Here is a 13,545-nt window from a genome sequence, read left to right on the forward strand (position 1 = left end):
CACCCAATGTCTTTCCGTTCAATCAACCTTACTTCTTTTCTATTGAAAGCAATTGAAAAAGTGATCAATAGATTTATACGGGACGATGCACTGGGAAGCAGTCCCTTGCATGAGTCTCAGTACGCCTATCGCTCTGCAGAGTATGGTGGGGGTTCTTGAAAACTCACTGGAAGTGCGGGAGGTGGCAGTTCCTTTTGACAACACCCCATATCATATCATCTGTGAGTCGTTGCACAAACGAGGGATTGATGCGACGACAAGCAGATGAGTTAATTGGATGCTACAGGATAGGATTATTAAGTCCACCATAGCTGACGATACACTCTTCATCTCCGCTCCTTATGGACGTGTAAATGTCATCGGGTGGACCTAGGGGATCAGTCCCAGGACAGCAATGTGAATATATACGGCCCATCGTCAATTGTATGGTGCCGTAAGGCTTAGCAAGCGGGTGTGCGGACCAAGCTGGAAAAGCTACAGAGGCTGGCCTGTCTGGGAGTGACCGGGGCAATGTGGACGGCTTCTACCGCTGCATTGGAGGTGATGATCGGGTTGCCGCCACTGCACCTCCATATATTGAAGGAAGCTCGGCTAGTGACTTACCGACTTCTCTCTGGCGAGAGAGAAAAAAAGCTAAAAAAAGCTAAAGCCCACAGGACTCACAGAGACTTTATTGAGAGTGATCCGATTCTAAGAATAAACATATAGGATACCTGTATGCCGAGATAGAACTTCGACCATAAGTACAGAGTTCTGTTTCGCGATCGATGGACGTGGAATCGGAGTGGCCCGGTACTTGAGTCGGGTTCGAGCGAATGGTATGCGGACGGGTCCAAAACGGAGTCGGGTGTGGGTTCGCCAGGACACGCGTATATATGCAACCCTTGACCCATGTTGCACGATGTTCCAAGCCGAAATACATGCAATAGAGATCTGTCTGAGAATCAATTTAAAAAGGGAAATCAATTTAAAAACAATTGAAACCGCACCATCTATATGCTCTCGGACAGTAGGGCTGCACTGCTGGCGCTTCGTTCAACTCAGGTTACATTCAAGCTGGTCTGGGGTTGCCTTGCTGCACTTGTGGAATTGGCATCGGAGAACAGAGTCACGCTCATTTGGGTGCCAGATTGCAGTGGCCATGCGGGCAACGAAATTGCTGATGGGCTGGCGCGGAAGGGACCTGGGGCTGACTTTGTGCAGCCGCTGCCTTTCTGCGGTCTGCCTTCTTCCGCTGTGGAGGCCAGGCTTGCCTACCTGCTCGCGGCAGAATGCGGCCGTCACTGGCGAGACACGAAAGGGTGCCGAAAAATGAGGCTATTAAGGCAGCCCTCACAGCTAAACAATACAGAAAATAAAAACCAGGAACCAAATTCAAAGGTTGTCGTATTCTAGCGAAACTTATTGAACTTCAGGACGCTCTACTTAGCTAGAAACTAGAAAGTTTTGGCGGCTCTGCGTTATTGAATTTTCGCAAAACCAGGCGACAGTGAAGTACCCTTTCTTTATCCTTGGGTAATTGTCTTTAGCACAATTTTTTCAGGGCGCTGGTATCTTTAAAGTTCTCACACACAGTACATAAATTTTTCAGGAAAAGCAATGTGCTGTTGAGCTGTGTGGTCATGTCTTTTAGAAGGAACCCTAGTGGAAGCAGGATCTATTGAAAGAAGTCAAGGCCCTGATGTATCAGCAAACCAAAAGTGGAGTGCGTTCATGTCTTTAGTGTGCTGGTTAGACTCAATAGAGATTAACGTTGATATGGGTACTAGGAAAGCGGCGCATTGTGGAATATGAGAAGAATAATGAGTCTGCTCGCACGTAGACTCCATTTTTTGGACTTGGACTTGGAGTACTCACTGAACATCTTCTCTCCTTGGTCAGCCTGATACGGATTATCAAAATGGAGAGTGAGCTGTGCATTAAGGGCGGTTACCCGTTTGTGATTGGGGTGCTTTGCGGCGGTTTTGTTGTTCCGTTCGAAGTCTCACGTAATACTCAAATTGGTCGGGACCTAAGAATAGTGCGCATGTAGACGGTGGCGAAGATTACAAGAGTTAATTCGGATCGAGGTGAGACGGGCTGAGAAACCTCAGTCCTCTTACAACGCAAAGATTTTATGTTAAGGTTGATTGAGTTTTTATTAGATATTAATATACATATGAGATTTTTCTAAGCAAATAATCTACCTTGCCGTGGGGTATGAACCCAGTACTGAGATCAAAAAATAATAAACCAAAATTATTTTCTTAACCTATCTCTTCTGTTCAACTCCATCATATCAAATTTCACTCAGCTGGAATAAGTTATTATACGACTCGTATTGACAATTAACTTGCCTGGGTACTAGATAAATATTTTACTCCGATGAAGTGAAGAAACGGTGGTAGTTAGAAACTCGACTAAAAGAAAATTTAGACTCATATCCATTGCATAGCGATCACAGTTAAAAGCAATGATTATTTGAACTTGTGACTTATGCGGATAATAGTTTGTTAGACTAATTTTTAATGGAGGCATCTGCGAGCAACGACAAAACCAGCAGTTGATGCATGTCTTGACTGTTTCTGGCGCTGTGGAATAATGGTAGAAACTGTCAAGCTCGGAAATGCATATTTTCCAGCCGTCATCTGAATGATGGCAAAACTGGCAGAGAAAAAGATAGGTTATAGAATCATGAAAAGATTATCTGTTAATTTAAAACAAGAATCAAAAAGTTTCTGGTTCCCGTGGAGAAAAAAGTTTTACTTTTAATTTATCTGCCACCCCTCCAAAGCAATATCGGATTTTCAAGGAATACATCTACCGCATAACATGAAGGATTTGGTGGCGAAGATAAAATTTCGCGGCACCGGTCATCTCATCACGAGTTATGTCAACGGACGTCGCGAAATTTCAAGAACCTGGGAAACTAATGAGGCAGTTTAAGAAACCTAAATCCTAAGAAACTAAAAGGAAAATTTAATAATTAAAGTAATAAGTCACATTTAAAATTTTCCTTGAATAATAACTTCACACCGTGTATTAGAGCCTTCTTGCATTATAAAAATGACAAACAGTCTTTGCCCTCAACAATCAGCGCTATCTTAGTCATGAATTGAAAAGTATCGCAAGAGAATTCCTTCTCTAGGTACTGTTATATAAAATTTGAATTCGGTAAAGTAGAATACTTTCTACGCTCAAGACGCCGTAACAGAATAACACAAGAATGAGTGAGAGCCCTGATATTTTCAATTTCTTATACAATTTCTTATAAAATATAATTGAGGCAACATTATTACCGACCGTATTGTGTAGGTAGTAGGTTATGTGATGGCAACAAATTTTGCATATCGAGTTTTCGGTGGGAATGCACTTCTCCATAGTAGGGAAGTGTAAGTAAACTATTTTTGCAACCTGTCGGTCCGTCAGTCTGTCGGTCTTTAGGTCTGTCGGTCTGTCGGTCTGTGTGTGCACGTGTGTATCTCAAGTTCGACTGAACCGATTTTGATGAAATTTTATATGTAAGTCTGTTTCCACCATGGCACGGATCGATCAACTTTTGGGATATATCAGGCCTCTGGAACTGCACTTTTTAGCGGGCCTGTTTTACATTTTTGAACATTTTAAAGGAAGTATTCAACCGATTTACTTGAAATTTCATATATAAGCTTTTCTCGACCGTCCGCAAAAATTGCTATCTTTTGAAAGAAATCAGGCATCAGCAACTGGACGTTTATACGCGCCAAATATACATTTTTGCGTATATAAAGAGAAATAATTGAGCGATTTCATTGAAATTTAATATTTAAATTTCTCGTATTAAAACAATGAACATATAAATTTTTTGGAAAGATCAGGGCTCGAAAACTGATTTGCGGGCCGATTTCACACTTTTCACCATATTTACGGAACGAATTGATGGAATTTCTTGAAATTTAATATTTGAGTTCTCCTTAACTGACGAAGTTCCTTTCTTCCTGGGAATTCGGGTAGCACAAAGCGAAACTCCACTAAGAGCCAAATTTAAATTTTTCTAGGTATGTTAACTATAAGCTTACTAATGTCCCTTTCACTTAACTAAACAATATACAATGCGGTCGGTTATGTGCTGACCACATCAGATTTTTTTAGTACTAATTTTTATATACATATTATATTATTTAACTAGTCGTGTGTGCTTGTATTGCAAGCCTTGCAAGTATTGTGCCTGTAGTTTTGAAATTGTGTTCCATTATGTGGCTGAGATATTTTAAGTTTACTTTATTTCTTCAAAAACACACCCGTAATATGCATATAGATATGTTTTTTCCTAATAAATAATAAGATAAAACTTAAAATAAGCAAAGTTCTGAAAAATAATTACCAAAAACCTTTGAGATCTAATACCTCTTGAGTAATTTATTTTAGAACCTCGCTTTGAGCTATGTCACATAAAATCGTAAAATACCTTTTACAATAAACACTTTAAGCATAAATTACTGAATACGCATGAAATAATTTATGCACGTATGTATTTGGAGTTTATAATACATGCGAATAAAACGGGTGACTGTAAAATGAGTTAACAACAAAACTAACGTACATAGGGTAATACATATAGCAGACGATTTCTATGCAAAAAGTATCAGGTTCGAAACCTGAAAAATGCGATCTGCCAGATGAACTTTTTTTTATTGATAATTTTATTTTTTTACCGACCGTATTGTGTAAACAATAGGTAGGTTATGTGATGGCAACAAATTTTGCATATCGAGTTTTCGGTGGGAACGTACTTCTCCATAGTAGGGAAGTGTAAATAAACTATTTTTAGCAACCTGTCGGTCTGTCGGTCTGTCGGTCTGTCGGTCTGTCGGTCTGTCGGTCTGTCGGTCTGTCGGTCTGTCGGTCTGTCCGTCTGTCGGTCTGTGTGTGCACGCGTGTATCTCAAGTTCGGCTGAACCGATTTTGATGAAATTTTATATGTAAGTTTGTTTCCACCATGGCACGGATCGATCAACTTTTGGTATATATCAGGCCTCGGGAACTGCACTTTTTAGCGGGCCTGTTTTACATTTTTGAACATTTTGAAGAAAGTATTCAACCGATTTACTTGAAATTTTATATATAAGCTCAGCTCGACCATCCGCAAAAATTCGTATGTTTTGGAAGAAATCAGGCATCGGCAACTAGACGTTTACTACGGGCCAAATATACATTTTTGTGTATATAAAGAGAAATAATTAACCGATTTCATTGAAACTTAATATATGAACTCCTCGTATTAAAACAATGAACATATAAATTTTTTGGAAAGATCAGGGCTCGAAAACGGATTTGCGGGCCGATTTTACATTTTTCACCATTTTGAAGAAAGTATTCAACCGATTTACTTGAAATTTCATATATAAGCTTTGCTCGATCATACGCAAAAATTCCTAACTTTTGGAAGAAATCAGGCATCAGCAACTGGGCGTTTACTACGGGCCAAATATACATTTTTGTGTATATAAAGAGAAATAATCAACCGATTTCATTGAAATTTAATATTTGAGTTCCTCGTATTAAAACAATGAACATGTAAATTTTTTGGAAAGATCAGGCATCGGCAACTAGACGTTTACTACGGGCCAAACATACACTTTTGTGTATATAAAGAGAAATAATCAACCGATTTCATTGAAATTTAATATATGAGCAATGAACATATAACTTTTTTGGAAAGATCAGGGCTCGAGAACTGATTTGCGGGCCGATTTTACATTTTTCACCATATCCACAGAACAAATTGATGGAATTTCTTGAAATTTGATATTTGAGTTCTGGTTGTTACCGAAACTAACTGGTGAGCATTTCAAGGAATTCGGGTAGCACAAAGCGAAACTCTACTAAGAGCCAAATTTACATTTTTCTAGGTATGTTAACTATAAGCTTACTAATGTCCTAAAAATTGGAAAGAAGTATTTAACAGACATTTTTATAATATTCTGTAACACTTTCATTTAACTAGACAATACACAATGCGGTCGGTTATGTGCTGACCACATCAGATTTTTTTTTAACTGAAATTGAAAAAGCTTCACCCTGACAAATCAATATCAGCGAGATCCCGTTCTGAATGTTTTTTTCAAAATACCCTACTTGTAAAAAGTTTAATGCAATAGAATAACATTTTCCTATAAAATTTTGCCCTAAAAATATATTGTCAAGAAATTTAACGTACACTTATGTTTTGCTTTCTAATACATTTTGCAGCAAACCGCGAAAAGAATACATAACTAAGTGCGTATGTACATACTTATTATAAAACAATGTAGATTTTATTAAAACATTACAATTTTCTTAAGAAAGTGATCACTTTTTGTTATAACTCGCACTTCCAAATAGAAATTTACATACAATATTTATACCAAAAAAGTAAATAAAAAATTACCCCTATAGGATGTAGTACCATTTTGTAAAAAACAGTTACAAAGCATCTTTGGAGGGGGTGAAGGGAGAGGGTGGGTGGAATTCTTGCTTTTTCTTGGACCCTAGAGGCAAAACCCTATCTAATGCCTTTTGTCACATGTCTCTAGCCCTTCTAGAAGTACCCGTCCTTTTTGGCACCTGAGAAGTAGCTATATATATATAACTAGTCGTGTGTGCTTGCATTGCAAGCCTTGCAAGTATTATGCCTGTAGTTTTGAAATTGTGTTCCACTCTATGGCTGAGATATTTTAAGTTTACTTTATTTTTTTAAAAACACACCCGTAATATACATATTGATATGTTTTTTCCTAATAAATAATAAGACAAAACTTAAAATAAGAAAAGCTCTAAAACTAATTACCAAAAAATACATAATTAAACAAATAATTAGTTCTTTTAAGATCGCATACCTTTTGAGTAATTTATTTTAGAATCTCGCTTTGAATTATGTCGCATAAAGTCGTAAAATACCTTTTACAATAAGCACTTTAAGCGAGAACTAACTGTATACGCATAAAATAATTCGCTACTAAAATGCATGCACCTATGAATTTTGAGTTTCTAATACATGCGAATAAAACGCGTGACTGTTGAATGAGTTAACACTAATCTTATCGTATATAGGGTAATGTGTATAGCATACGATTTCTATGCAAAAAGTCCCAAGTTCGACCCCTGAAAGATGCGATTTGCCAGATGAACTTTTTTTTATTGATAATTTTATTTTTTTTAAATTAAAATTGAAAAAGCTTCACCCTTACAAATCAATATCAGCGAATTTCCGTTCTAAAAATTTTTTTTAAATTACCCTTTTTAGAAAATGTTTAATGCAATAGAATAACATTTTCTTATAAAATTTTGCCCTAAAAATATATTCTCAAGAAGTTTAATGTACACTTATGTTTTGCTTACTAATACATTTTGCAGCAGATTACGAAAAGAATACATAACTAAATTCACACGTACATACTTATAATAAAACAGTGTAGATTTTATTAAAACTTTACAATTTTCTTAAGAAAGTGATCACTTTTTGTTATAACTCACACTTCCGAATATGAATTTACATACAATATTTATACAACCAAAAGTAAATAAAAAATTACCCTCCCAATATGTAGTACAATTTTGTAAAAAACTGTTTCAAAGCATCTTGCGAGGTGGTGAAGGGGGAGGGCGGGTGAATTCTTGCTTTTTCTGGGACCTTGGAGGCAAAACCCTATCTAATACCTTTTGTCCCATGTTTCTAACCCTTCTAAAAGTACCCGTACTTTTTGTACCCGAGAAGTAGCTATATATTTATAATGTAAAATACGATGGTTTTTGATGAGTTGTACGAAATATGAATAAAATATAGAATTATAAAGAAAAATTCTAGGTACTGCGTTGCCTGGTGGGTAGCGTGGTAGTCTCATAACCAGAAGGTTATTAGATCGATGCTTGCCTAGGTTATTGTCCTATTCTTCTTTTTTTGGATTATTTTAAAAATTTTTTTTTTATTTTGTTCAAATTTTTTGTTTTATTTTTTTACATATAGATTAATATATATAATTATATATAATTAATATATATAATTTTAACAGATAAATATTATTATAAAAGTTTAAAGAAAATTTCCTAAAAAATATTGTTATAATAGTTAAGTACATAAATATGTATGTATATTTCTTTTAAAGCTCCCTATCTAATTTTTTTTTAAGCTTCCTATATGAATTGAAATATAGAAACACATAATAATTATTAAATCATGGGGATAATATACATAAAGAATTTTTCAAATAAAGAAAAGGTTTAGGCATAAATAAAATAATATTTTTATTCAAATATATGTATGTACATGAATGTATTAGAATTTAACATTTTAAAATTTTTTGTCCACAAAATTAGAAATAAAATTTTAAGCATAAACATACATAATTATGAATGTATACCTATTTTTTTAAAACTGCGGGTGAACATATAGAAATAAATTTTTCAAATAAAGAAAATGTTTAGGCAAAAATAAAATAATAATTGTATTCAAATATATGTATGTACATTTGAATGTAATTTTTCAAATAAAGAAAAGGTTTAGGCAAAAACAAAATAATAATTTTATTCATATATATGTATGTACATATGAATGTATTAAAATTTAGCATTTTACATATTTTCGCTTGGAACAATAAAAATAAAATTCTAACTAAATACGTACATACATATATTATATTCTGTATGTATATTTTTTTAAAGCTTGGTGAATGGTGACGAAACATATTGAAATAAACAACAAATAAAGCATTATTATTCAGATGCCACAAAACATCTGTTGTCTTTGACAGAAGCTGACATTTATTTACGTTTAAATTATTTCGATTTTCCGAACCAAAAATATGTGAGATCATTATAATTTTCAAATATTATTTATTTCTCAGTTTGTGTTTCTAATTTAAAACGTAAAACGTATCATTTATTTCTTGGTTTGTGTTTCTAATTATAAAAAGTATAAAAGAAAAATGTGCTTTTGTTATACAAAAATTTTTTCAGAAAATCTTAAAATAGAGCTATTTCGGGGATAAAAAGTTCCAATGTCAGATTTTTCTGGGACCCTAGAGGCAAAACTCTATCTAATGCCTTTTATCCCATGTCTCTAGCCCTCCTTTAAACGCATAATTATTATATCATGGGGGTAATTTTACAAAAATTAATTTCTTAAATAAAGAAAAGGTTTAGTCAAAAACAAAATAATAATTTTATTCATATATATGTATGTATGTATGTATGAATATATTAGAATTGATATATTAGAATGATTAGAATTGAAGATTTTAAAATTTTGCGTTCCAACATATGAACGTATGTACATATGAATGTATTAGAATCGAAAATTTTGAAATTTTGCTGTTGGAAAAATTATAAATAAAATTATAAATGCAAACATACATAATTATGAATGGATACCTGTTTTTTTTTAAACTGTGGGTAAACATATAGGATTGAATTTTTCAAATAAAGAAAAGGTTTAGTCAAAAACAAAATAACAATTTATGTATGTAAAAATATATGTATGTATGCATATATGATTATATGTGTGTATGTATATATGAATGAATTAGAATTGAAGATTTTAAAATTTTTCGTTCCAACATATGAACGTATGTACATATGAATGTATTAGAATCGAAAATTTTGAAATTTTGCTGTTGGAAAAATTATAAATAAAATTATAAATGCAAACATACATAATTATGAATGGATACCTGTTTTTTTTAAACTGTGGGTAAACATATAGGATTGAATTTTAAACATAAAGAAGAGGTTTAGTCAAAAACAAAATAATAATTTATGTATGTAAAAATATATGTATGTATGCATATATGAATATATGTATGTATGTATATATGAATGGATTGGAATTTAGCATTTTACAGGTTTTTGTTCGAACAATAAAAATAAAATTTTAGGTCGATACATACGTACATAAATTGTGTATGTATATTTTTTTAAAGCTTGCTGACGAAACATAATATTAAAAACAATAACAAATGAAGCATTAATATTCAGTTGCCACAAAACATCTGATGTCTTTTATAAAATCTGACATTTATTTAAGTTTATTTCGATTTTTCGAAATTAAAATATATGTGAGATCATTGTATTTTCGAATATTATTTATTTCTCGTTCTCGGTTTATGTTTCTAATAATAAAAAGTATTATTTCATTTGCTGGTTTGCGTTTCTAGTAATATAAAGTATAAAAGAAAAAGGCTCTTTTGTTATACAAAATTTTTTTCAGAAAATGTTAAAATAGAGCTATTTCGGGGCTAAAAAGTTCCAATGTCAGATTTTTCTGGGACCCTAGAGGCAAAACTCTATCTAATGCCCTTTGTACCATGTCTCTAGCCCTTCTAGAAGTACCCGTGCTTTTTACCACCTGAGAAGTAGCTATATATATATAATGTAAAATATGATGGTTTTTGATGAGTTATACGAAATATGAATAAAATATAGAATTATTAAGGAAAATTCAAGGTACTGCGTAGCCTAGTGGTTAGCGTGGTAGTCTCATAGCGTATTTTTATTTTTTTTGCATTATTTTAAATTTTTGTTTTTTATTTTGTTTAAATTTTGTGTTTTATTTTTTTTTTAATATATAACAGATAAATGTTATATAAAAGTTTAAAGAAAATTTCCAAAAAAATATTCTTATAATAGTTTGGAAAAATTCGCAAAAATTTTAAGTACATAAATATGTATGTATGTATATTTTTTTTAAAGCTTCCTGAGTAATTTTTTTAAGCTTTTTATATGAATTTAATAATATTCAAAACTGTAGAATATATAGAAATAAATTTTAAACGCATAATTATTATATCATGGGGGTAAACTTACAAAAATTAATTTCTTAAATAAAGAAAAGGTTTAGTCAAAAACAAAATAACAATTTTATTCATATATATGTATGTATGTATGTATGAATATATATATGTATGCATATATGAATGTATTAGAATTGAAGATTTTAAAATTTTTCGTTTCAACATATGAACGTATGTACATATGAATGTATTAGAATCGAAAATTTTGAAATTTTGCTGTTGGAAAATTATAAATAAAATTATAAATGCAAACATACATAATTATGAATGGATACCTGTTTTTTTTTAAACTGTGGGTAAACATATAGGATTGAATTTTTCAAATAAAGAAAAGGTTTAGTCAAAAATAAAATAACAATTTATGTATATAAAAATATATGTATGTATGCATATATGAATATATGTGTGTATGTATATATGAATGGATTAGGATTGAAGATTTTAAAATTTTTCGTTCCAACATATGAACGTATGTACATATGAATGTATTAGAATCGAAAATTTTGAAATTTTGCTGTTGGAAAAATTATAAATAAAATTATAAATGCAAACATACATAATTATGAATGGATACCTGTTTTTTTTAAACTGTGGGTAAACATATAGGATTGAATTTTAAACATAAAGAAGAGGTTTAGTCAAAAACAAAATAATAATTTATGTATGTATGTAAAAATATATGTATGTATGCATATATGAATATATGTATGTATGTATATATGAATGGATTGGAATTTAGCATTTTACAGGTTTTCGTCCGAACAATAAAAATAAAATTTTAGGTAGATAAACACGTACATAAATTGTGTATGTATATTTTTTTAAAGCTTGCTGACGAAACATAATATTCAAAACAATAACAAATGAAGCATTAATATTCAGTTGCCACAAAACATCTGATGTCTTTTATAAAATCTGACATTTATTTAAGTTTATTTCGATTTTTCGAAATTAAAATATATGTGAGATCATTGTATTTTCGAATATTATTTATTTCTCGTTCTCGGTTTATGTTTCTAATAATAAAAAGTATTATTTCATTTGCTGGTTTGCGTTTCTACTAATATAAAGTATAAAAGAAAAAGGCGCTTTTGTTATACAAAATTTTTTTCAGAAAATGTTAAAATAGAGCTATTTCGGGGCTAAAAAGTTCCAATGTCAGTTTTTTCTGGGACCCTGGAGGCAAAACCCTATCTAATGCCTATTGTCCCATGTCTCTAGCCCTTCTTTAAGTACCCGTACTTTTTGGTACCTGAGAAGTAGCTATATATATATAATTAGAAATCACATGCATAAATATGTCTTTAAAAACCCATTGTCATCATTTCTTACATACATACATGTGTGTATATTAAGAGAATTTAAAATTTTCAAATGATTCATAAACCTGAATTTTTATAAGGGCGTGGAAGCATACATTGTAACAGAGATCAGTCCCCGATTAAATATCTATTAATTATTACTTAAAAATTTCTAATTGAATATTCATGAAAAAGCCCATTTTAAAATAAAAATCAAAAAATATGTTTGAAATTGTTACTACTCACCTTTTGATATCCAATTTTAGGCAATCTTCATTTGTACAATTTGGAGTAAATGTTGCTTCTAAAATTGCTAGTTTTGAATCTAAATGCCCACATGTTAGACGAACTTCTGTGTCATGACATGCCCATTCTTCAACGACTTCTGTTGAAAATCATTTAATTTCAATCGATGTTAAATGTCATAACACAACGTTGAAAAACACAATTTCCAGATTGAAAGTAAGAAATATAAGTTAAATTTGAATGTTAAATAAAATTTGAAATAAAATGCTCGGATTTAAATATTTTTCAGTAGTTCAACATGCCACTACAAAATAATAAAAAATTTTACCAAATAGTAAACGAAAACTAGAACTAGAATACTTATGTATTTGAGATAACCGTAGATTCTAGACGAAGAAATCTTAAAAGAAACTTAGGAGACTACATTTTTTCGTTTGCTACAATGTATATTCTCATAAATTTACTGTTGTTCTATACATATTTCTCTTTCAATACCTTTTGTTTTTTTGGAGCAGATCAAATATGTATGTGTTAAAATCCTAAATTTGAGAGAAACTTTATTTAAAAAAAGAAACATATTTATGTGAATGTGAGTGACATCACGATTTTGCTTTTTTATTCGTAATTTTTTTTTTAAAAATCATAAAGTAAAAAATACTTTTTTCCACATTAAATTTTGTTGGAAGCATCCCAATCTTTTCCAAATTTAATCTTAATGACAAATACTTTTAATAAATGTTAATGTTAATACTTTGGAATTAGATGTTCAAATCTCAACGGTTTCCGAAATACAGAGATTTTAAGGAATTTCCACGAAATTTGTAGCTGCACAAGTTTTTTTGGCGCTTACATACAAACTTATTTCACATTTTCCTTTAGAAATTTACATTTTTAACAATTTCAAGAGCATGTGTGTGTTTGAATATTTATATAACTTTAAGCTTCAGTAATGAAAAGGATCTGTTAAAATATTTTTGCCGTACCTATAAATATTGATTGGCCCCTTTAAAAGAAATTTTTTTTTTGGTTTGGCTCCTTTAAAGTCAATTTTTTTTTAGTTGTTTCCTTCTTTGGGCATTGTCAAACTCTTGAGAGGAGTCAAACTTTTGTTTTAAGGATCTTCAAAGACGAAATTTTAAAATTTTTTTAAAAACTTATGTTTCTTGTACTTGTATTCATGGTCAAACAAAACATACCACATATGCTAGACTATT

The 13,545-nt window shown here is 31.5% G+C and overlaps 1 protein-coding gene across 1 annotated transcript in view; it reads right to left on the reverse strand.

Annotated features, from left to right (window-relative positions):
* LOC129616470 (uncharacterized) overlaps window positions 1-13,545 on the reverse strand; it is a 68,584-nt gene that overhangs the window by 44,814 nt on the left and 10,225 nt on the right. Inside the window, exon 3 of the mRNA XM_055532109.1 lies at window positions 12,332-12,470. Coding sequence (XP_055388084.1) covers window positions 12,332-12,470 — 139 coding nt within the window. The remainder of the gene's footprint in view (window positions 1-12,331; window positions 12,471-13,545) is intronic.

This window comes from Condylostylus longicornis, unplaced genomic scaffold (genome assembly GCF_029603195.1).
Source record: "Condylostylus longicornis isolate FDR11 unplaced genomic scaffold, ASM2960319v2 ptg000216l, whole genome shotgun sequence".
In the NCBI taxonomy this organism is placed as follows: Eukaryota; Metazoa; Arthropoda; class Insecta; order Diptera; family Dolichopodidae; genus Condylostylus; species Condylostylus longicornis.